We start from the raw sequence: 25,743 nt of genomic DNA on the forward strand, positions 1-25,743 counted from the left end.
ATTTTTGCTAGGCATGGGGAGATTAGGTGATTTCCCCAAAATCACAGGTTGTTCTGCATCATTGCAGAGACTCGAACCTGGTTCCCCAGATTCAAGGTCAACTACCCTAGCCGTTAGGCCAACACCTCTTCGCTTTATGAGCCTTGGGAATTCTGTACCTAAAGGCATAGGGTCTATCTAATACAATTTCCATCAAATTGAATTCACCTCCCATATATTTCTATTGTACCGCTTAGAAGACGCGTGATCGACCTCTGCTATTATCATTCAGTTCAGACTTATGACTCAGAGACCATGGGTCTTAGAGATCAAGGTAATTATTCTGTTCTTTTTAGTGACTACTGCGGAGAAGACTAGGTCAGAGACCCATCCTGATCGCATTGAAAGTGCAACCTTTTAGCCAGCCATAGTTTCCTGGAGGAAAACCAGATCACCCTTAAGAGAGTGGAAGTAGTCAAAGAATTTCCTTCACTTCACTGGGTGGTTAAGGCCTTCAGTGTTAAGGGAAACAACCTTGAGTAGTGAGGTATGTTGGTCAGTCATCTGGGTGGAAGCTGAATATTGCGTTTGTGGCGTGAGGAGTGGCGGACAAAGAGTATGATGTTGCGGACACATGGCTCAGAGTGAAAAAAAGAGGCAGGATGGAGAATGAGGAGTGGAAATAAGAGAATCAATATATTGCAACTGAAATTTCTCCCAAGTTAGGGGGAAAGTCCCTAAGAGATTAAGTATGAAACACAGGGCGGGGGACGTGGCTTGGCCGCACAGCGGAATGGCTGCTTGATATCGCAGCTCTGCCGGCCGAGCGAAGAAGTTAGTTATATATCCGCTTTCCACACGCTGTATTTCGGGCTCACCTGTTGGGAAAGCGTGCGGGGGCACTCCGCTCCTGTATACAGTGAAAATTGGAGCCGTGGCGAGCGAGAGGAAAGAGCGGTGTCTGCTACTGTCCCGACATCGATGGGAGGCCTGCGGGACTAGCTGCAACTGGGGCCTTGCGTAACGGGATATTTGGAGGCTGGCGGTATTGGTGCCCGGTCATAGACGGCGTGGCGCCCGCTGAGGCCGCAGGGGGCCATGAGAAGTCTGCAGCGCGGTCCGTGGGCTGCTGGGAAGATCCCTGGCCGTGGAGATCGTGGAGGTTAGGCCAAATCAGCACCTGTGGCAGCGGCGGCAACCAGGAGGCGGCCGCAAAGATCGGAGGTGATACGGCCGAGCTGGAGATGTTAAGTGGCTGCCCGTTAAGTGCAACCTGCGGGAGGCTTTGAAGACGGACCCGCAGCGCCTGTTAATCACTACATAAGGGACGGCATTGTGGATTGCAGGTGCAGAGTGTCAAGTGCCAGACTCGGCAGACGTGCCGGGAATTGGAGGCTGCCATCTTGTGTGGACGGTAGCGGCCTGTGCTGGGTACCCTGAGAGGCTATATAGCGGTTTGCAGCAGTAGTACAGCAACGGTCTGTGGCATAGGGGCTGCTAGTGGAACATTAGCGCAGCTCAATATTGGACTGTGCAGAGTAAGAGCTGGGCTGCCTACACTGGAGATTGGCATCGGGCCGGGAGCACATCACACCACAATAAGATTGTGTCTGGTTGGTAGGCCGGACTGAGGAAGTGCCACAATAAAGTCGATCTTGATGCCCGCTGTGCATGCGAGATTTCATTATGAACAGTACTTCAACTGAGCGGCAATATGTGCTGGGACTTGGATTGTGGCTGTGTGGGCCTGTTGTACGTGCGAGGTCTGATCAGGAGGCATGAGGGATAGGATTGATCTGTTCCTCCTTGGTGGGAAAAGTACTACATATGCCTCGTACCAGAGGTGATCTGCTGTGATTCAAGGTCGCATGAGGGGGTCATATTGATTCGGCGGCAGTGCGTGGAGCCAGGCCGGCACTGCCGATCTCCCTGTCGAAAGAATAGCGCAGGGCCGCAGTTCGAAGGAACGCATATAAGAGCCGCGGTCAGGCGATATAACATTGCAAACCCCGACGCGGACTCCCCCGGGACGCGGCTTGTGGTAAATTGGAGCTTTCGCACGGCCGACGTACCTTGATGGTCAAGGAGGTGGAAGAACATACTACTGTGAGGAGCACCTTACAGACATACATTAGTATTTCGGGAAAATCGGCCGCAGACAGTATATGGTCGTTAATCGACTCGTGTGTGTGGTAGACCCAGTCGAAATACACTTGAGACAGCGCTAGGACCCCCGCGGGAGCGGGGCATACAGAGGGTTGCACAGCCTACCTGAGAGAGGGAGGAAAATATACTGTGCCACAATGGGGAAGCCGGAAACGCGACAGCCGAAAGTCACATTCGACAAAGAAAACGAATACACCGACTGACACGGATGCGACGGAGCGTGAGCTGACGGACAACTGAGCCCAAGGCCAACTGCCGGCGGTGGATATCAGATCCATGTTCCAGGAACTGAAAACGAGCCTACAGGGCATCAACTCCAAGATGGACACTTTGGCTGACAGAATTACACAAAGATTGGATAAACAGGAGTGAAGGGTGAGTGTGCTAGAAACAAGAGTTACTGAGACGGAGGAAGGCCAAACTTACATTGAGAAGAAAGTAAGAGGAATGTACAAGGTGTTGGCTCTAATCCAGCAGAAGAATGAAGATTTGGAGGCGAGATTAAGGCGTAATAACATACGTATAACAGGTATTGCGGAATAGTCAGACATTCAAAATATGGAACAATATGTCGAGGCTATGCCGAAAGAACTGTTCAGACCCGGTCTTTCGCCCATGTTCCTTATAGAAAGAGCTAATAGGTCCCTGGGGCCCAGGCCCAAACCTGGAGCACCGGCAAGAGCAATATTGGCCAGAGTGCTCAATTATAGGGAGCGAGATACGATATTACGCCTCGCAAAGGAGAAAGGAGCAATACAGTACCGTGGCAATGATATAGCACTCTATTCAGACTTTACCTTGCAGGTACAGGCTGCCCATAGGGAATTCATTCCTGCGAAAACAAATCTTCCAGCAGACAGGAACAAAATATGCTTTGATATGCCCGGCCAAGTTGTGGGTTCAGGGCCCTGGTAGACCCACCTTTTTGTTGATGCTAAGGTGGCGCTCAACTATGCTAAACAGTTAGTAAAAGACCAGCGGCAGCAGAAGTCATCGGAGGAGGGTCGGTCGGTGGACACACTAAGTGACATTGAATGATATGCAGAACTTTCCACAGTATGGTAAGATCCCAGGCTGGTTTCAGCTGGAGTTATTTGAAAGCAAGCTGCTCATGGCTTTTACGATGTGTCTCATGTTATTATGTTGGAGTGCCCAAACTGTCCCAGATCTCGAGGAGTTCACAGAGATTCATTGGATCGAATTGAATGAAGGTGGGCCCTAAATGTGCATGCGAGGCATATGTAGCTCGGCCACCCTGTCACAAGTACAGGGTAAGATGGCAGCCACCCTGCGCGCCCATGGGATGAGTCCCACAAATTGGACATTGTTTTTGATGTGTGTTGACAAGGGTAGGGGGGGGGGTTACACAACCTGTTTGGGGGGTTGGTGTGGGTGGGGAGGGGTGTGATGTGGATATGAGAGTTCCGGGGGGGGGTTGGTAGGTAGGGTGAGAAATGCACAACCTGATTGGGGGGTTGGAGTGGGAGGGGGAAATAGAGGGAGTTATTGTTTTATTGCCTGTTATGTCTTAAGCCTGGATTGGTGAATTATCATTGCTTAGATGTGTTATCACGGCCCGGTTACATTGGTTGGGTAACTGTTTACTATGTGATAGAACTTGATATCGTACCTGCACGATTCCGGATGTCGCGGACTATAGAGGGGAGGTTGATTGCTGTTGTACATACTACTATATTGGGGTGCCTGCGAAGGTCATCACTTGTCTATCTTGGAATATTAGAGGCTTAAATGACCGCAGGAAGGTGAGATTGGTTCATTCATATTTGGTGTGACGAGGGGTGGATATTTGCTTACTGCAGGAAACCCATTTGGCATCTGCTACTACCAATATGCTTAAACACAATAGGTGGGGAGTGACTGTGGAAGCCCCGTACTCGAATTATGCTAGAGGGGTAGCCATCTTAATACGCAGAGGTCTGCAGTGGAAAACACATACCTCGTTTACACACACGGAGCTTAGATACATACTGTTATTAGGAACGCTATGTAATGTTCTGGTGCTGATTGTAAACGTCTATGGTCCGAATGTTGATAGCCCATCCTTTTTTCAAAATGTGTGGCATAAAATACAGTCATGTGGGCAGGTGGCGATATTATGGGGTGGGGACTTCAATGTGGTCCTATCTCCTTCAGCTGATAGACAGGACGTGGCTCGCGAACACTACCCTAGAGCGGCAGCGTTATTGAGAGAACTTATTGTAGAAGATCGCTTGGTGGGCACATGAAGGGCCTTACATGCGGAGGCCAGGGATGGCATATGTGTGACTACACATAGAAACGCCTGGTTGAGGATAGACTACTGGCTATTGTCCAAAGATTTGCATTCCCAGGTGGTAGAGGCTGCTCATCTTCCGCTAACATTTTCAGACCATGCACCTGTGCGGGTCCAGTTGCTGATTCCACCACAGTATGTGCAGCCATTTAGTTGGAGGTTTCCATCACGAGCGTTGTTAGATCAGGTGTTTAGAGAGGAACTTAACTGAATATTTTGTGTTGAATGAGGGGTCAGTAGAGTCACCGGAAACACTCTGGGAGGCATTTAAAGTTCTAACAAGGGGTAACTGTATGGCACTTGAAACGGGTGTGCTTAGGTCAATAAGAGACACACTTGAAAGACTTGAGAGAGAAATTGCTGTGCAGGAGAGAACAAATAGAGTCTTCCGACATTGTTTGCTGAATTTAATTTTCAGTCTCTACCTCCTTTTTACTAATAGGAATTAATTGTTTACTTACTTTTAATGTTCTTCCCCTCTTTTTAATCCTTTTTTTAACCATTGTTGAATTATTGCTTTTTAAACATTGCATTGCATAATAAATTGTCCAGGACTTTTTCATAATTTCATTTGTGTTTTGCCTCATAAGTATAGTATGTTTTCTGTCTATGTGTTGTTGCCTTGAATGGTTTGTCAATCGTCTGTTACTTTAAGAAGGTGCCCCAAAGGGACTTTTTGCTTGACCTAAGAGAACTAATAGAGCGCATCCTTCTTATTCCACCCAGGAAGAGCTTAGAGCGAAGATCACATTATTCCAAGAGGAAGTAGAGAGGGAAACAGCATACCTTAACAAATACGCACAGGCTAGACATTACGGGAAGGGAGACCGGGCGGGGAAAACACTAGCATCTTCATTGCGTGCACCAAGGGGGGCGGAGTACATTACTGAACTGCAAGGGACAGACGGTGAGGTGGTAAGGTCGCCACAAGACATACTTCAAACAATGACTGATTTTTATAGGTCACTTTACACGTCACACACAAACCCCGAGGAGGCAGATATCACAGAATTTTTGGACACCATTGCATTAGCATGGTTTAACAACAGTGCTAGACAATATATGGAACTTCCCATTACAGTGGATGATGTGAAAAGTGTCATAGCTGGCTGATAAAGCCCTGGGGTCTGATGGGTTGACGGCTGCTTTCTATAAAGAGTATGTTGATATAGTTGCTCCTAGACTGCATCAGGTATATTTAGAGGCCATGGTAACAGGTATACTCCGGCCCATACTTAGAGAGGCCATGATTATAACCCTTCTGAAGCCCGATAAAGATCCAACTAGTCCGGAATCTTACCGCCCCCTTTCGTTAATTAATTTAGATGCGAAAATATATGCGAAAATATTGGCAGACAGACTGAAGCCCATGCTACCGCAAATAGCGCTGTCGGATCAATCTGGATTCGTCCCAGGACGTGCCACATCTCATAATCTTAGAGTACTATTTGGACTACTCCATTATGTGGACCCACAGGTACAGGCGGTTGCTGCCCTATTGAATGCCACCAAGGCATTCGACTCTCTCAAGTGTACGTTTTTATTTGCCCTATTCTCTCGCATGGGTTTTAATCCTATATCTATACAGCAAATTCAGCTGTTATATACTGCCCCCACAGCATGGGTGAAAGTAAATGGTCAGATATCGGGACCAATTAATATTACGAGAGGCACAAGGCAGGGCTGCCCTTTATCGCCACTACTATTTGCTATAGCTACTGAGCCTCCAGCCGCCCGCCTCAGACAGCACCACACTCACCGCAGCATTGGTTTCACCTCTAGAGGTCCGCTCATCTCAATGTATGTGGATATGACCATTTATTTGATCAAACCTGAAGAAAATTTCGACACGATTATGAGAGAATTTGTCAGGTATGGAGGCCTCACGGGTATGCAGATCAACTGGGCAAAATCAGTGATGCTGCCACTGAGTGATGGTACGAAACAGTGTGATACAGAGTTTCCCATCGTATGGAAGGACGGCGACGTTAAATATCTAGGTATCTGCTTTAGTAGGTCCATACAGGAAATATGGCTAGCTAACTATGGCAAAGTAGGAGAATGGATGGAAGTTAAGACACAGAGATGGAAAACATTGCCACTTGCCTTGACGGGGCGTATAGCTATCACTAAAATGGTGATTTTACCTAAACTGCTACATTTATTTGTGAATATCCCCATGCCCCTAAATAGTAATTTTTTTAAACGTCTTCGGATTGGGATTCTGGAACTAGTCTGGGCGGGACTTCGGCCTAGGGTGCCGTGGAAATTATTGACGCTTCCTTTTAGTCAAGGAGGACTAGCAGCTCCCGACTTTGAGCTCTATGCGTATAGCGCACAAGCACAATATTTACATTATTGGCACCATCCAATTCCATTCCAACCACATGTCGCCATTGAAATAGATATTGCTGCGCCCACCCCGCTAAATGCCATTGTTTATCACCCATACAGACGTTCTACATCGGACATTAACACAGTCGAAGCTGCGCGTTGGCCTGGTCGAAAATAGCTAAACAGGCTGGAATGACAGAACTATATGCACCGTTGATGCAGCTGGTGGGGAATCCAATGTTGGGACCACTAACAGATAGAGCAGTGACAGAACGGGCGAGCAAACGTGGGTTGAAAGTAGCTAGTGATCTCTACCTAGATGACGAATTCCTGACACTGCAAAAGATGTGTGAGCCAGATGCGCCTTCATCTTCGGACATGCTATTATATTACCAATTGAGAGCAGCATGTAAAGCACGATATCCACAGTTTCCAGAAGCACCATCCGCACTGCCGGCGCTAGAAGATATGTTGTCTAATAACTCTCCCCATAAATTGATTACACGTATCTATAGTATAACACAGGACACTTCACAGGTAATAACGTGTGCGTCCAAAATGGAGTGGGAAAGGGAAGCAGGCCTAATAATCACTGATAAGCAATGGACATTTTACTGCTCACAGCTCGAAAACCTATCACCTAATTACAGATTGAGGCTCATGCACTTCAATTACTTGCACAGAACATATCGTACGCCTAAGAAGCTATGTCGTATGGGCCTTCAGCTTGATGCAAAATGTTGGAGATGTGAGGCGTTGGAGGCAACATTTTTCCACTTAACTTGGGAATGTGGGCAAATAGCGCAGTATTGGGTAGAAATGCTAAAGCATATAGGGCACATTATTGGTGTGGATTTGCGGGTGGACCCGCTCATGGCACTCTTGGGTTTTGTCATGGAAGTACCTAGAGGCTCACGTAAGCGGACTGCTCTATTGTTGTTGCTGGCTAAGCACCATACAGCTCTGCATTGGAAGAGGGTAGCCCCGCCCACTGTGGCAGGCTGGATACGGCCGGCTGTTTACTGTAAGGACCAATTGACAAACTACTGGGACCTTTTGCAGAGTAGATCTAGGCCTGCTGATATTTGGGAACCCTTTGTAGTATGGCTGGGACAGGTTGGCTCTGTGTTGAGCGCAAACTGAATTGTTGTGTAGGGGGCGGTGGTGGTCTGCGTGTTGTAGCTGCACACTGGGCGGTGGATGTCCTTGGTGGAAACTCCTGTAGTTGTAGGATATGCAAAGAGACATTTCATGGACAATGCGGTGTACGTTGGATGTGTTAGTTATATTAAGCAATTCACGAAGATATTTTGTAACACAGGTTGGGCGCAGTGGCAGGTTGTATTGGGGTATGGATAGTGTTGCGTAAAGGTATGCCTATTCTTCCAGGTAGCTGCTCTGCAAGTGTCCAGGAGTGGTACACCAGCAAACACGGCCATTGAGGTTGATATAGTCCTTGTAGAATGAGCATGCACTGAAGTCTGTAATGGTTTCCTACTGCGTGGTGACAGAAATGAATTGCAGCAGATATCCATCTAGCCATGCTTTGTTTGGAAAGGTGTTGACCTTTCCGAAGTGTGATGTAAGTCACTAATAACTGGTTAGATTTACAAAAGCTCTTGGCCTTATCTATGTACAACTTGATGCATTTCTTGATGTCCAAAAATGAAGAGTCCTTTCAGCCACTGTTGAAGGGTTTGGAAAGAAAGACTTAAAGATCAGAGGCTCATTGAGATGAAAGTCTGAAGGGACTTTAGGGATGAACTTTGGGTTTTGTACGAAGGATTACCCAGTCATCTCTAAATTGTAAGTAGGGTTCTAGAATAGTGAGGGCTTAGATATCACTGACCTGTCTGGTTGACGTCAGGGCAACACGCAGAACAACTATCTAGGACAGGTACTTTAAATCTGCTCAGTGAATAGGATCAACAGTGTGCTTCATGAGCTGCGATAGCACCGTGTTCAGATTCCAAGATGGAGGAGGAAGTCTGACTCGAGGGAAAACCCCCAAAAAAGCCTTTGAGGAACTTTTTGATTATTCTGGAGGGCCATAATGAGGGTGACCTGGGTGATCGTCTGAATCGAGAAATGGCAAGCCATCTCCAGAGGGCTACCTAGTTCCTCACCCTTTCAGACAGGTAAAATGAAGAGTTTATTACTTGGGTCAATCTCAGATTCCACAAACAACCTTTATCCAACCAGAATTTTGCAGCTGGTTCCGGATTTAATGGCGAAGGCCTTGGAGAATGTATACACCCTAATTTTGCTATCAGGGGAATGTGCTTACGAGTGGAGTGCAAAAAAACGATGGATTTGGGCCCAGATCTCTGTACTGGGGTGAATGTATGACATTGTTCTGCATTCTGTCCATCAACTGTGGTTTTTGCATTTGTCACCCTGAGTGGGATGGGTATGCTCAGACGTGAGTCACATGCATTCCACACCACTGGATTCAAGCAAGCCGGGCTGAAATGTGGAGTGCAAAAAAACGATGGATTTGGGCCCGGATCTCTGTACTGGAAATGTATGACATTGTTCTGCATTCTGTCCATCAACTGATGTTTTTATATACGAGTGGAAGGAGGCAGTAGTTATTCCTCTGAAAAAGAAGTTGAATGGGGATTGGAGTGACCTCAGAAACACTCGCACTATTTCGTTTATTGTGTTCAGGCTAAGATTTGGGAGAAACACCTGAACCAAGAATTAGCACAGTATCTTTCGAGACACAATCTCTTAGATCCTTCACAGAATGGCTGTAGGAAGAATCATAGTACTGAATCTGCACTTATACCAACCATTGATTCCATCCAGATGCAGGTGGATAAGGGAGGGGGCAGCGATTTTAGCATTATTAGACCTATACCATATTTCCTTCTATACTGGTGCGAACGTTAAGGTAAGCAGGACTAAGGGAATCGGCTTTGAAGCTACTGGAATCGTTCTTGAGGGAGAGAACTGTGGGGATTTTTAGAGCTAAGCCCTTCCACCTCCCCAGCGGGGTTTCACAAGGGTCTGTACTCAGTCCTACTTTATTTAATCTTTATGTGGCCCCCCTAGCAAAACCGGTGCGCTCATTCGAGTTTCAGGTGATCTCCTATGCAGATGACACCCAGATTATGGTATCTACTGACTATGATTGGAGAGAGGTGACGGACAGATTTATGAGGTGCATGTCAGAAGTCAGTAAGTGGATGAATGACAATTGGCTCAAGATGAATAGGGAGAAAACAGATCATGGGCTTTTGGACAGATAATGCTAACTGGGCCAGTTGCTGGTGGCCCGATACTTGTGGTAGTAGACCAAGGCAGGAGGTATCACAGGTTTCACCCTTTAGAGGTTTTGGGCATCAATTGGGTCCTTGCCAATAGAGGCATCGAGGAGGCTTCAGAGTGGACCCGAAGAGGCTTCAGAGGATTTGGACGCCGAGCGAGAGTGTAGCGAAGAGTTATGGCAAAGTGAGACCCACCAGCCACGCACTCTGGGTGGATTGGCATGCTCGTCACAGTCATCCTAGACACACTCCAACAGAAGTCACAAGCAGGGTCCAAATCAGGTCCTGTTAGAACTGCTTATCTAGGCTCTTAGAGGAAAGTGGTCTTTGTGCATCTTTTGTGTCCCTGTAGCTTCACTGGAGGTCAGCCAACTGAGCCTTAGTGTGCCCTTCTAAGTCCTAGGTACAAGCGGGAGCAGGTCCAGCCCCTAGGGTTCTCTTCACAGTTCACCACAGCAGTGCCATCCACAGATTCAGCAGTGTGCTAAGGAGCATAATGGAGATGCAACATTTATGCCCAGTGGCAGCCTGTGGTTGGGGAAACTACTGGTCACTCCCAAACCAATGGAGTAAAAGTTCCCAGGAGTGACCCTACCCACTTTTGCAGCAGTTCCTGTGCATTGCATTTTACTGTAAAATATCCCACAGTGACCCTACCTAAAAACAACATAGCAACCCACATGACAGAATCTTTCTTACCCTATGCACAGCTCCTGTGACCAACCTAGAGGTGTGGCCAGGCAAATGAGCAAACTTATCCTTATGGCAACTCACAATCAGTCCGGGCAGCCCTTCTCTCACTGGAATTGATGCCTGGCTGGCTAGCAGGACAACAGAGGGGACGGCCTGGATATGACCTACATCTGCCTGTAAAGGGGTAAACTTCCTTTGAAATTAAATAGGTTCCTGGGCACAGCTCAAATGATCATCCTGTCAGGCCAAGGTCAACTCCACTTAGCTCTGGGAGCCTCATCAAACCTAAATAAAGAACCGTTTAGCTCCTAGGTGACACCAAACACTGGCAGAATAGCATATTTGGCTGAGGCAGAAAAATGGCAACTTTCTAGAAGTGTAACTTTCAAAACGTAATACAAAATCTGACTTGGCTTTCAAGTTGAACTCTAATATTTTATCTAATTACTACCAAACTGAACTGAAGCATTACAAGGCGTTATAATGTAACCCAGTGCTTTCCTACGGGACAACCAACCTTGCGACAGTGAAAAACGACTGAAGTTTTTTCCCTCCCAAAACATGTAAAACACAAAATACACATTCTACAGTCATGAACCCTTTATTAGACGCATTTAGGGGGTGACTTAATATTAAAAAGGAAGGTTCATACTTGGCAATGGGTTTCTTTTCCCAGGTCGAATTGTCAGTTTTAAAACGGACTTTCCAGGATGTAGGAGCAGGCCTGGAGACATGGTCTTCATTATCACTTTAGTGGTGGCATAATATGTGCTGCAGTCCACTAGTGACATTTAACTTACATGCTTTTGTACCATATACTAGGGGACTTGTAGCTACGTTAAATATGACAATCAGGAGAATAGCCAGCTTCGATATGTTTTAGGCGTCAGTACACATGCACTGAGATCTAGTTAACAGTGTCCCAGTGCTCAAATTAAATCAAATCAGGTGTTTGTTAAGCGCAACTACTCACCCTTAAGGGTCTCAAGGCGCGGGGGGGGCTTGGGGGGGGGGGGGGGGTTTGCAGGTTCCAGTCCATCAATCCAGTCCATATGCTCAGACACAAAAAGCACAGTAGCATCAGTCCAGAAAAAAATGCGGGTGACCTTAAAAAAAGAGGCATTTTCTTCCATATGGTAAAACAAGATATCAAGTATTTTCCCTTTCTCAGCAACTGCTCATCTGAATACAAGTTCACTGTGTGGGCCAGGCTTTTGTATGAGCAAAATAATATTTTAGAGGGTTGGCTTTTGCTAGGGTGAAGATTCCTTGCTCCTCCGAATTTTGCAAACCTACCAGGCAGGGCTGGGGTGAAAGCTGTGGTTTAGAGATTTCCTTTGGGGGAACATCTATCAATTTCTCAGACTGAGCTGGCTATTTGTTCTGGTCAGGATCACATACACTTTCTTCAGGAGTTTTGGTCTAGTGACAAAATGCCAATTTCTAGTACCCAGTGCCCTACAAAACCAGATTTACACCCTCTGTTGTGAATATGTGCTCCTGTTTTGTTTCTTAACCCCTTCGGGGCTATTGACGAGCTGGGCTCGTCATCGCGCTTACCTGTCCTGCGCGGATGACAAGGCCAGCTCGTCACGTAACGCGGTAATTTTGAAATTGCCGCGCACAGCGGGAAAAGCCGCCGCGGCGAAGCGGTTAATGTTTAAATGTGATCGTCCTAGAAGTGATCAAACAAAAGGCTGGATTCGGAGCCAGATGTTTTAGTCACATATTGCGCTGGAGCTTCTCTTGTAATGGTAATTTAAATAGGCCACAATTCAACAACTTCATCTACTACTTCATCAAACAATATATCTGAGCGTTTCCCAAGCTGCTGCTGTGACCCACTGGTGGGCTGCCAACCGATTTCTGGTGGATCGCGAAGGGGCAATTAACAAGGTCATAATTTTTTTTATTTTTCTTGCCACATTTGCTGTGCTTCAAAGCTAGAGTCAATTGTCTTTCTAAGTCTTTTGAAAAATTGCTGCTTAATCTTTTAAAGTTTTTAAAGTGAAGTACGTTAAAAGCTTCCTGGGGTACGGGACGTGTGAAAGAGAAGGCTGTATGTAGTAATTTTTTATAATTCACTCCAACATTTAAATACCTGTAATTTAACTGTACATGCTTTTCGGAATATATCAGCAGTTAGAAATGAAACTGTAATTCTGGGTGATGAAAATAAAGTGCTGGTCATACAGGTTACTCCATCACAAATGTGCTGGATAAACCGTTTTCTGTATTACAAGTGCCACTGGATATAATGCACTTGAAGTACTGCAGATCTTATATCCGTCATGTTTGTGACAGAGTAATTCATCCACCCAACCCTAAATCAAGGCAGAATAATTCAATAGGCTCAAAACAATCATAAAACATTTAAGATTGGTGATGCACAAATGATAAATGTTCACTACAACCCTATTTCCATACCTCCTCATTGGCGTGTGATATAGTTTTATCAGTAAAATTGTATGTCTGTGCAAATTACTTTCTGCAAATGACAGTGTGTTACCACACAATGCTTTAGTAATGTATATTAGCAAAAGTGTGCTTTAAAATGCACCGCCGGCTACATTCTACATCCTTCCCACACTCCTACTCAATAAATACATTTGCTACACCTTGTATGAGGATGGGCATTTTCATCCCCCATGACTTCAGTAATGTAACACGGACGGCAGCATCCCCACTCTAAAAATTGATCCAACAGCACTGATTTATGTCCATGAACTATGTCAAGACAATGGGTGACCCTTCCAGTGTTTTTATTTAGATTCACAAGCCATTTCAACAGAGAATTTTCTCACTATAAGTGATCAGGCACAAACATTCCACTTGAGGATAATGTGAGACATAAATTGAGAAATAAAGATATGGCAAAACTACCAGACCTGCAGACTCTGTTGTATCTGGGGGACCAGTTTCAAGTGCCGGCATTGGCAAATGTAAAAATCACAGTCACCTGTGCTCAAAATAAAATGAATCTAACCTTATGTAATGTAATCTGGTGCTCATGTAAAGCACTCCAATGCCCTTAGGCAGTGTTTGCACTATATACAACTGCAATCAATAGATAGATATACAATGGGTCTCATTTTAACACAAAATGGATGAGGCCTTACCCAACAATCTGCTGCTGAAGGAGTTTTTCAAATTTGCTAAAACCAATGGTATCAACACCAAGACTTTCCAGAATCCTTTTGATTTTTGTGAGCAGATGCCACATGCTAGCACCCTCTCTAAAAAGTGTAGTAGCTCCAGTGTAGTACACATCTGCCACTTTTATGAGCAGATCAATCTCTTGGCCTCAGTCCAATAAAGACATATCAAAGGGCATGTCCAAAGTTGTGACATTTACAATAATTAGAAAAAACACACACGACTAACAAATATGCTATTTTGGTAGATCACAGCATTTTGAAAGCATGTCTTCTTTAACATTAAAAATGCCCCCTTCATATCCGTTAAAGGTAGGTGGGTTGCAAAACATGTGGCTGTGGTTCTAAAAAGTTTGGAATGCACTGCTTTATCTAATCAAGTCATATAATATAATTAGCACAAAATTGAGCAAACATAACCAGCTATGTTTGCTCACTCCTGAGCAAGAATTATATGTGAGAACTAGCAACGGTCACATGACAGCACTCTATACAAGAGAAAAATATATATACTTACTTTATCTTTTAGATTGCTGGATAGGATCAGATTATCTGAAGCACTATTTGGATTTGTCCAACCATCAAGGACTAGTGGTGTTTGTAAAACAACAGCATCTGGGAATAAAACTGAAAACAAGTAATTTGATATTATTATATGCATTGCATAAGGCAAGTTACAAGGTGCCTGCTGTGCTGTAACCACTTATATACATTATTTTATAAATGAATGCATACAGCAGGGCTAAAGCATGTTATGTTTTTTCCATACTCAGTGAGGCTAAACAAATATAACTCATCAAAATATTGTTCATTTTATATTCTATGCGGTTATAAAATAGAAGTTGTTGTTGTTGTCTTTCGAACATCTGAGAAGAAAAGTACACATTTAAGAAGAACCCTTCCAAAACACGATCACATGTGAAGATAGAGTAATCTGTATAGTTCTTATAACCTTCCCTTTTTTCTTGTACCTCTAGATTCTCCAACAACCTACATCTCACAACTGTGATATCTTAGAAGACCTCTCCACAAAAATTGCTTTTCCTCTACATGCCCTGCGTATCTAAGATCAATATATTGAGTTTTCCTTTTGACTGTGAAATAATGATTTTGTGATCTAAGATTTTTCTCTTAGTCTTCCCTCTATTGTCTTTTTCTGCTTTTTTCATTCAAGACCAGCAATCCTGGAGGAAACCGTAGATTCAGATTGTAACTTACAATATCTAGACTGACAAGATTCTACTGTTTTCACTGAAGCAGTTTTTATATTTCCTTCATACTTAATGAGTAAAGTACTCACTTACTGCTCACTTAAATATCTCTAACTCGGATCCTATCTTTGCACTGGTAATCACCTGGCAACGCTTTAAGTCCCTTCTGCTCATATCGCTATAACTTCCCAAGAAATATTTGTTACTGGTTAAACAATTAGTTTTCCAAATACTAGTATCTAATAGTAGCCCAGAGAAACTGTGCATTTTAATGAGCCATAAACTGATTATTTACACCTTAACCTGTATTTCAGACTGTAGTGTGTTTGGTACCCTAATAGCACAGACGTTTTTGATATGTAAAATATGTTATTTAAAAATATGTTTGAAAGGATCAAAGACATAGACTCCTTATATATGCTAAACACTAAGAAATTATTGTCATGAGCAAACACGTCTTTCCTGAGCAGCCTCTATATGAACTATACAAACAACGTTTATGTTTGCAGGTGCAAGGCTTGAATGCACTCATTCCACGGGCTAGCATTAGAAACTCATTTAACTTAGGCTGTGAAGATCAGACTGGTTAGCAGTTAGTAATTCAGGAGTGTTCTATTTGATCTAGATTGATGTGAGTTAACTGTTGTTAAGGCAAGGAGGCGAGGCCAGACAGCAAGACAACAGCCATAAGTTTCCTAGACAAGCACCAAATCGTTTGTCTCCAAGAGACTTGGTCATTAACGGAACTCCATCTCTTGGGTTTCAGGACGTTTTATTCTCCAGCTGTAGCTGGGAACATGGGCAGAGCAAAGGGGGGATTAACAATTTATATAGCGAATACTGTCCAAATAAAAATAACTACTCTTGAATTGGACACTAATTTTCAGCTTCTTTCCTTCTCCCTACCAAAAAATGAGACTATTGTACTCATTAATTTGTATAATAACCTGGAGGAAGGAGAATTTAGGGGACTAATTTTAAACCTAAACCAAAAACTCTCCTATCTTAGACAGACGAAAGGAGGGAAAGGTGCTGTCTTCTTATGGGTAGGGGACTTTAATCTGCACCCTTGCTTAAATAAAAACTGTATCGAAATGATTAAGGATCAGGACATTCCCCCTATTCACTTTTGCCATACTAAATCAGGCATAGCCATGAACGACCTTATGTCTGACTTGGGACTTATAATAGTCAACAAATTAAACCCAAAAACAAGAAACCCAGAGTCGACCTATATAGGGAGCGGCTACCAGACCACTGTTGATTATGTCCTCACATCAGATGGGTTATCAAACAAGATCAAACATGTTGAGACTCTAGCAAACACATTAAGTGACCACCTTGCCATAAGGATAGATCTCTACTTACTATACCAACAATCTCTTGAGACGACGATAGCCCAAGCTTTGAACCAGAATAATTTGCAATTGGCACAGGTAAACGGGTATAGCCTAAAATGGGGGAAAATAGACCCTGGACAAATCACAGAGAAAGTGATTAAAGCAGCATACCCTTACATTATAAAATGCCTTGACTTAACTCTGACAGAGGAAGAAGTTATAATTAACTTCCGAAAAATCCTAGCTGTCATTAAGGGCCTTTTGATAAAAACATCAAAGGTAGAAACTCTAAATAAAAGAGGCTGGTTTGACCACAGTTGTACCTCGGCAAACACTAAGCTTAAATTGGCCCTGAACAATGAAAACAGAGGCCCACGGGTAATAGCAAGAGTCAGAAAGGAGTATCTCTCCGCTCGAAAGCAGAGAAAGGCCGAATTGAAGCAGACCCTTTGGGATGAACTACATAAAAGCGCCCTACAGAAAAACAGTGAGGCCTTTTGGCGAGTAGTAAAATCCCCTTTTCTAGCCGACGATAACCTCCCTAAAATAGAAGTAGCCATAGAAGAAGGAGCCTGGATTTCTCACTTCTCAAAAATATTTAGGAAACAGACATCCTTTGAGAGTGAAGAAATAATTCAACCAGTTGCTGACTACCCTATTCAAATAGAATTTGACCTTTCCGAAGTCCTTACGGCCATGAATCTAAGTAAAAACGGAAAAGCTCCGGGCCCAGATGGAGTCCCGGTGGACATTTTCAAACACAATACAGACCTATGGGCCCCTACATTGACTAGGGTGTGCACTGCAGCGGCAAAAAAAGGGCTCCTGGAATCTTGGACCAAGTCTATCATGGTCCCGATCTTCAAAAAAGGAGTCCGTCAAGACCCTACCTGCTATCGACCAATCTCATTATTGGATTCAGTGGGTAAGGTAGCAGGTAGGGTCATACTTGTGCGTCTCCAACAATGGGCAGAGGATAGGGGGGTATTGTCAGACCTACACTTCGGCTTTCGGGAGGGGTTTGGTACCGTGGAGCAGGCTCTTAATCTGTCAATGATTGTAGGAAAATATGTCCATGCAAAAAAAGATAAACTTTACATGGTGTATGTTGACCTCTCCGCAGCCTTTGATTGCGTGTCCCATACCAAGCTATGGCTGGTTCGATCACAAATGGGCGTGGATCCCCCTCTCCTAGACTTTTTAAGGGAACTATATTCCAAGGCCTCAGCAAGAGTACGCTATGGTGTTAGGGGTGAGTTGACCGAGTCTTTTGGAGTAGAGCGTGGAGTAAGGCAGGGTTGTGTCTTGGCCCCCTTCCTATTCTCCTTATATTCAATTCAATTCAATTCAATTCAAATAATCTTTATTTCGATCATAAAAGATGTACAATTAAATGTCACCATTAAAATCATTATGAAGAATACTATGTGTTTTAAAAAATACCCAATTCATGATTACAGGCTAATTAATGTAAAATGAATTTTGGTATAAGAACAAAGAAATTCATACAACTTTAGTGTCCCTTAAAATTCTTGCACGTAGTCTCCACATTGCCGTCAAACATTTTGCCATTACGAACACTGTTGGAGCAGATAAGTCTGTTTTCAGGACTCTGTAAGCTGGGGCATAAGTTCGGAAGCCCAGGTTCCTTAGATAAGGGACCAGCCAATAGCTCCTGATTCTGCTGTAAGCTCTGCAGAACAGGACCACGTGAAGATCACTTTCCAGTTTGTAGTTGCATGCTGGGCAGACCCGAGTCCAGGTTACCGTCCCAAGATTTAGTAAGGGACCTCAGGGGGAGAGAACCATACCTCCATTGCTTGTAGATCTTCCGTACAAACACAGGCGTCACCTTAATGAATGTGTCGGTTAAGGATCCTTCCCGGATAGAACTCAGGGATTTCTGAAGCATAAAGCTGTAAAATAATTTGGAAAGTTCTTTTCTCGAGAGCCTTACTGACACTACTTCCGGGTTGGACCATAACTCTGGGACTCCGAGGGTCGTACACATGTCCCTGATGTACTTTATCCACGGGATTTTGACAGCATGGATTGATCTAAGAAGCTCCTGCAGTTCATTTCTGTAATGTACCAAATCCTGACTGCTCCACAAGCGCCTCCAGTAGGTCAAGGGTTTAAGGCCCAATTCCTCCGTAATTGGTCGTAGAGCCAAGTCCATTCTTAGGGGGAGAAGAGGAGTACTCGGGGGAAGTGCAGCCAATTGTCTAATAAAATGGTTTTCTGCAACCTGTATGGTATGTAGCGGTGTGTGTCCCCATAACTCGCCCCCATAAGTAATGCCCCCCCGGGCTTGGGCTTTATAGACGTGTATGGCGGGTGCCAGTGGGCGAAGAGGAGATTTTTTGGCGATTCTTGTAATGGCACCTGCCCTCTGGATTAATTTTGTGGTTGCTTTTGTTTTATGCGGCAACCAGGTCAAGTTCTGGTTGAGGGTTATGCCAAGATATTCAATTATGTGGACTCTTTCTAGGGTTGTAGAGCCCAGGCGGGGATTTGGGCAGCTTTTGGGTTTGTGGTTAAGAATCATGAATTTGGTCTCGGAGGGGTTTATTTCTAGTCCCCTTTCATTGCAGAACCCCAAGAACCCATTCAAGACTCTCTGAAGCCCCATTGGTGTTTTTGACAGCAGCAGGGTGTCGTCCGCGAACATGATCGCTGGCACCCTGCTGTTGTTCAATTGTGGCGCATCAATGTTAGGGATCCTGCTCAAGTGCTCTATCACCCCGTTTGTGAATAAGCAGAACAGGGTCGGCGCCAACACGCAGCCCTGCCTTACCCCTCTGCGAACGGGGAACCTGTCTGTCAGCCTGCCGCCCTTTCCATATCTAACTCGGGCGTAGTTGTCTGTGTGCAGCCTGATTAGGATCTGGAGAATATCTCCTGGGACACCCAGGTCAGCCAGCACCGCCCACAATTTAGCCCAAGGGACTAAATCGAAGGCGGCGCGGAAGTCCACGAAGACCGCATACAGTGTCCCACCTTCTAAGTGCACCGTCTTCCAATATAAAATGTTCAATCTAAGTATTTGGTCGACTGTTGAGACTCCTTTTCTAAATCCCACCTGAAGAGGGCTTAAAATGTCGGTCTCCTCCATCCAGCTTTGCAGCCTATTGAGAATTAATCTGCCAAACAGCTTCTGGGATACTTCAATGAGGCTGATTGGGCGATAGTTGGCGGGGAGCAGGGGCGACCCCTTTTTAAATATCGGGACCACCTCCGCTCCGCTCCCCTCCAAGTATCTGGTATTTTCATTCCACCCAGCACTGCATTGAATAAGACCATAAGGTAGGGTGCCCAAATCCCAGGTTCCTGTCTGAAAAGGTCGCCCGGCACCCCGTCCAGGCCCGGCGCCTTTCCCGAGGAGAGCCCCGCTATCGCCACCCTAATGTCTTTAACGGTGAAGGGGTCAGAGGTCTGTATGTCAGGGGTAATGTGTAAAGCTGGTTCTATCTCCTCATTCTCTGGGGAATATAACTGCTGGAAGTGTTCTTGCCAGACATTTGCTGCAATATTGGGTTCGATTGCTGTGGGAAGATCCCCACTTCCATGGTTAATTATTCTCCAGAATCTACGGGAGTCCCTTTTTGCTAGGGACTCCGATAGATTCTCCCAGTGCTGTACATCCCACTCTATTTTAGCGTTGGCTATAAGTGTTTTGTAAGCCCTCCTTCTAGAGCGGATCTCTTCCCTCGGGCCTCCTTCTTTTATAATGGATAGGAGGTCTCATTTTGCCACTCGACAAGTACTATTGAACCAAGTGCTTTTGGTCAATCCCTGGGTTCTAGGTGGTCTGGTGCTGAAGAGGTCAGCTTCAAGCTTCCTGATTAGATGTTCATGTACCTGTGCCAGATCCTCACTAGTATCCTTTATGGAGTCTAGGTTCCATAGGTCAAAGGCCTCCTCAAGGTTAGGGATGATTCCAGCGTAGAGGGAGGCTAGCTTCTCTTCACTGGAGGCAAGCTTTTCCCATCTTATGCTCCTCCTATTGTTGTCCAGGAGGTGTCCCTCTCTCGGCTTTTGCTCACTTGGCGCATTCACCTCCGAGCAGGGGATGGCATACTCTAGTTCTAAAGCATTGTGATCGCTGTCCTGCCTAGGTGTTATTCTGAAATCTACCACCCTTTTCCATGCATGCATCTGTACCAGGAAGTAATCTAGTCTGGATTCCCTCCCTACTTTGTTAAATGTAAATTTGCTCGGGATGTCAGACCTAGTCAAAGTCGCGCACTACGGTCCAATGACCGTGTCCAGCTGGCCGTCCCGCGCGCAAAAAAGGCCCGACTAGGCGGTCGGACCTTTTCAGCAAACGTCCCCGCTCTGTGGAACTCACTGCCTCAAACAATCCAACAGGCCCCGTCTGAACTCAAAGGAAAACCAGGTTACACTAAGCACCCTCTATGAAGTCCAAAGTCAAGAAACAAACATTCTTTTTTTTGTTTCCAAATACAAAATTGATATTATAGTTATTTTTGACCAGTTTCAAAAGTCAGTTCATAAGTAATAGGGAAGCTTCAAAGCATGGATCCAAAACCGCGTGTAGTTCTTTCAAGATCTTTATTTTAAACACATTAAAAAGTTTTTTCCAGCTTGGCTCGGCCGACACGTGTTTCGCCCTCTGGGGGCTTTTTCAAGGCTGGAAACAATAAAAATTACAGTAAATAAATGGGCTAGATATAATCTAAATATATACAGTTTCCCTAAGTATATACACTGTGCCTAATTGATTTAGGCTACTGAGGTCTTGCTTTTTGCGTAACGTTAGTAAAAACATGGGTATACAGAAAAACCACAAAACACCAAGAAAATATTCCACAATATATACAATTTTAGAAGTAATATGTCGACAATATCAAACATTTCATATAAGTCAAAAAATCACACTTAAGAATTTCTGTGCTCATATTGCCCACAAATAAGTTTGCAACAACAACCTAGTTTTATAATTACAGAGCTGTGTTTTCATTTCTAAAAGAGAGTGAATTTTGCGCGTTTTAAGAGAGGGGTATAAGTTCTTTATCCTTAATTCTGACCCCTATCCTCTAATTAGAGACGAGACTTTAGGAATATTCTAATTCACTGCATACTGGTTTCATGAACTAGGACCTACCAATCTAGATGTGGATGAACAGGTCTTATATTCGAGCGGCTCTTGTAAATAGGGCGAAGCAGGTACGGTGTGGCTATATTAGGAATCCTAATGCAGTAGGGAAGGAGAAAGTACATATTCTCAGACATAACACTTCCAAATGTCCAAATAAAATCCAAATTAGGAAGAATTTCCACTGCCCATACCTATTAGTTGAGATGCTGACAGTTAAGATGATACAGGTATATGTTCCAGTTAAATTGCTGCAAAGGATGTAAAAAGCCAATTATTACACTATAATGCACACATCTAAGTGTGTCACCAACAGAAAAAGGGGGTCCTGCTGTGATCCCCATCACAATAGCATAAGAAAGGGCTGTAAAATTAGCAGATTACTCACTCAAGATAGTCACGTAAGTCACTTTGTGGAGATCAGTTCTTTATGTTCATGCAGTTAGGAGTCCCGTAGACCATGATAAGTCTAAAGGGAAATATAAAAACTCTTGTAGTGCATAATGTATCATTCAATAAGGTCTTGAATAGACTAAATTATTGTAGTGCATAATATATCATATAATAGAGTCTTAAAGAGACTAAACTATGTATTCTTAGCATAAGTTATCGCTGTATAATAGGCATACTATGCACAGTAATTCAGTTTGAGATAAAAAAGCTCAAGGTTCCTATTTAAGATATTTGCTTTAATTCTGGTCAGAGCTCTTAAGATAACATATAGTTTTTGTACTTAGATCTACTGTTACAACAACACAGAAAATACGTGACACGTACTTTGCAAATGCTCTAGGTCTAGGGGCACAAAACATATATACCCATATTGGCGACCTAAGCGTGTTTAACCATGGTATCGGATGTAAAAGAGGAGCTTATATCACCCGTTTTACAAATGTTCTGGGTCTAATGGCACATAGCGTTAAAGCCCACATTAGTGACCTCAGCGTATTTACACCATGGTATAGGATGTAAAAAAGGGGCCACCAGCACGGATTACGTGAAGGTTGCTTCCCTAGTGTAGTAGGTGTTAAAACAAGTGAAGCAAAAGCCATTTTTTGTGACAGGCAAAAACATCCCCAGTATCACGCAAATCAAAGCTGAAATGAAGCCAAATAATCTCATACGGAAGGAAAGTACCCGCCGATACCGAGGTGAATAATAAAGACAAAAGAGCTCTTATAACAGAAAGAGTTAATTTCCTGCAGAGCCTGGATATTCATAGACCGGGGTCCCCCCCCTTTCTTTTACCTCGTAAGTTCAGCTCGTATGGCACCGATCTCCACTGCTGGGCGCTACCAGAATGGAGGTCCCGCCGGGTGTTTAAATATGCGCGTGAAACAAACAAACGCGAAAAAATTGCATCCTGGGATTCCCTCTAACCTCCAATTAGGAGTTAGATGCTACTATGGCGGCCATATTGTAGTGTACCGGAAACTAACCTAATCGGAGCCCCAGTGTTAGATTAGTTGGGCTAAGAATCGCCCAAAAGAAATATGGGGTGGAAAATATTAATAGATAGTACATATCCGAACCGGATAACAAAAAGAAAACGAAAAATGGTTGCATAGTTGTAAAAACATGAGTATAGACATCCGGTGTATAATTATGACATGTACTATAGAAGGCATTGCGTTTGTCTGTTATGGCTATATGTCACCCTCATAATGTACATAATTCCAATATGAAGTTATGTTACCCTCGATAAAAGACAAGTTTCACATGTCAATTATGTGTCCACCAAATGCTGGTGAGCCCATAGTCCTATACAATTATAGACCAGTTTCAATTCTGGATGGGTTTAGCTTTATATAAGAGTAGGCATGGGACATGAATGGTTGATAACAGGCTGTCCACATGCATAACCGCAAATAATATGCAGACATTGCTGGGAGGACAAGATAACTATGTGTGAAAGTAAGGCAATACATGCAATAATTACACAGTTGTCATTCATATTGACTTGATGAAATGACAACTGTGTAATTATTGCATGTATTGCCTTACTTTCACACATAGTTATCTTGTCCTCCCAGCAATGTCTGCATATTATTTGCGGTTATGCATGTGGACAGCCTGTTATCAACCATTCATGTCCCATGCCTACTCTTATATAAAGCTAAACCCATCCAGAATTGAAACTGGTCTATAATTGTATAGGACTATGGGCTCACCAGCATTTGGTGGACACATAATTGACATGTGAAACTTGTCTTTTATCGAGGGTAACATAACTTCATATTGGAATTATGTACATTATGAGGGTGACATATAGCCATAACAGACAAACGCAATGCCTTCTATAGTACATGTCATAATTCTACACCGGATGTCTATACTCATGTTTTTACAACTATGAAACCATTTTTCGTTTTCTTTTTGTTATCCGGTTCGGATATGTACTATCTATTAATATTTTCCACCCCATATTTCTTTTGGGCGATTCTTAGCCCAACTAATCTAACACTGGGGCTCCGATTAGGTTAGTTTCCGGTACACTACAATATGGCCGCCATAGTAGCATCTAACTCCTAATTGGAGGTTAGAGGGAATCCCAGGATGCAATTTTTTCGCGTTTGTTTGTTTCACGCGCATATTTAAACACCCGGCGGGACCTCCATTCTGGTAGCGCCCAGCAGTGGAGATCGGTGCCATACGAGCTGAACTTACGAGGTAAAAGAAAGGGGGGGGACCCCGGTCTATGAATATCCAGGCTCTGCAGGAAATTAACTCTTTCTGTTATAAGAGCTCTTTTGTCTTTATTATTCACCTCGGTATCGGCGGGTACTTTCCTTCCGTATGAGATTATTTGGCTTCATTTCAGCTTTGATTTGCGTGATACTGGGGATGTTTTTGCCTGTCACAAAAAATGGCTTTTGCTTCACTTGTTTTAACACCTACTACACTAGGGAAGCAACCTTCACGTAATCCGTGCTGGTGGCCCCTTTTTTACATCCTATACCATGTGTAAATACGCTGAGGTCACTAATGTGGGCTTTAACGCTATGTGCCATTAGACCCAGAACATTTGTAAAACGGGTGATATAAGCTCCTCTTTTACATCCGATACCATGGTTAAACACGCTTAGGTCGCCAATATGGGTATATATGTTTTGTGCCCCTAGACCTAGAGCATTTGCAAAGTACGTGTCACGTATTTTCTGTGTTGTTGTAACAGTAGATCTGAGTACAAAAACTATATGTTATCTTAAGAGCTCTGACCAGAATTAAAGCAAATATCTTAAATAGGAACCTTGAGCTTTTTTATCTCAAACTGAATTACTGTGCATAGTATGCCTATTATACAGCGATAACTTATGCTAAGAATACATAGTTTAGTCTCTTTAAGACTCTATTATATGATATATTATGCACTACAATAATTTAGTCTATTCAAGACCTTATTGAATGATACATTATGCACTACAAGAGTTTTTATATTTCCCTTTAGACTTATCATGGTCTACGGGACTCCTAACTGCATGAACATAAAGAACTGATCTCCACAAAGTGACTTACGTGACTATCTTGAGTGAGTAATCTGCTAATTTTACAGCCCTTTCTTATGCTATTGTGATGGGGATCACAGCAGGACCCCCTTTTTCTGTTGGTGACACACTTAGATGTGTGCATTATAGTGTAATAATTGGCTTTTTACATCCTTTGCAGCAATTTAACTGGAACATATACCTGTATCATCTTAACTGTCAGCATCTCAACTAATAGGTATGGGCAGTGGAAATTCTTCCTAATTTGGATTTTATTTGGACATTTGGAAGTGTTATGTCTGAGAATATGTACTTTCTCCTTCCCTACTGCATTAGGATTCCTAATATAGCCACACCGTACCTGCTTCGCCCTATTTACAAGAGCCGCTCGAATATAAGACCTGTTCATCCACATCTAGATTGGTAGGTCCTAGTTCATGAAACCAGTATGCAGTGAATTAGAATATTCCTAAAGTCTCGTCTCTAATTAGAGGATAGGGGTCAGAATTAAGGATAATGAACTTATACCCCTCTCTTAAAACGCGCAAAATTCACTCTTTTAGAAATGAAAACACAGCTCTGTAATTATAAAACTAGGTTGTTGTTGCAAACTTATTTGTGGGCAATTTGAGCACAGAAATTCTTAAGTGTGATTTTTTGACTTATATGAAATGTTTGATATTGTCGACATATTAC

General features: G+C 43.7%; 1 protein-coding gene across 2 annotated transcripts in view; it reads right to left on the reverse strand.

Moving 5' to 3' along the window:
* MOV10L1 (Mov10 like RNA helicase 1) overlaps positions 1-25,743 on the reverse strand; it is a 1,040,774-nt gene that overhangs the window by 694,254 nt on the left and 320,777 nt on the right. For both annotated transcript variants that reach the window (XM_086967454.1, XM_086967456.1), the window contains exon 14: positions 14,410-14,519. In XM_086967454.1, coding sequence (XP_086823580.1) covers positions 14,410-14,519 — 110 coding nt within the window. The remainder of the gene's footprint in view (positions 1-14,409; positions 14,520-25,743) is intronic.

Source organism: Lissotriton vulgaris, chromosome 1_1 (assembly GCF_964263255.1).
Source record: "Lissotriton vulgaris chromosome 1_1, aLisVul1.2, whole genome shotgun sequence".
NCBI lineage: Eukaryota > Metazoa > Chordata > Amphibia > Caudata > Salamandridae > Lissotriton > Lissotriton vulgaris.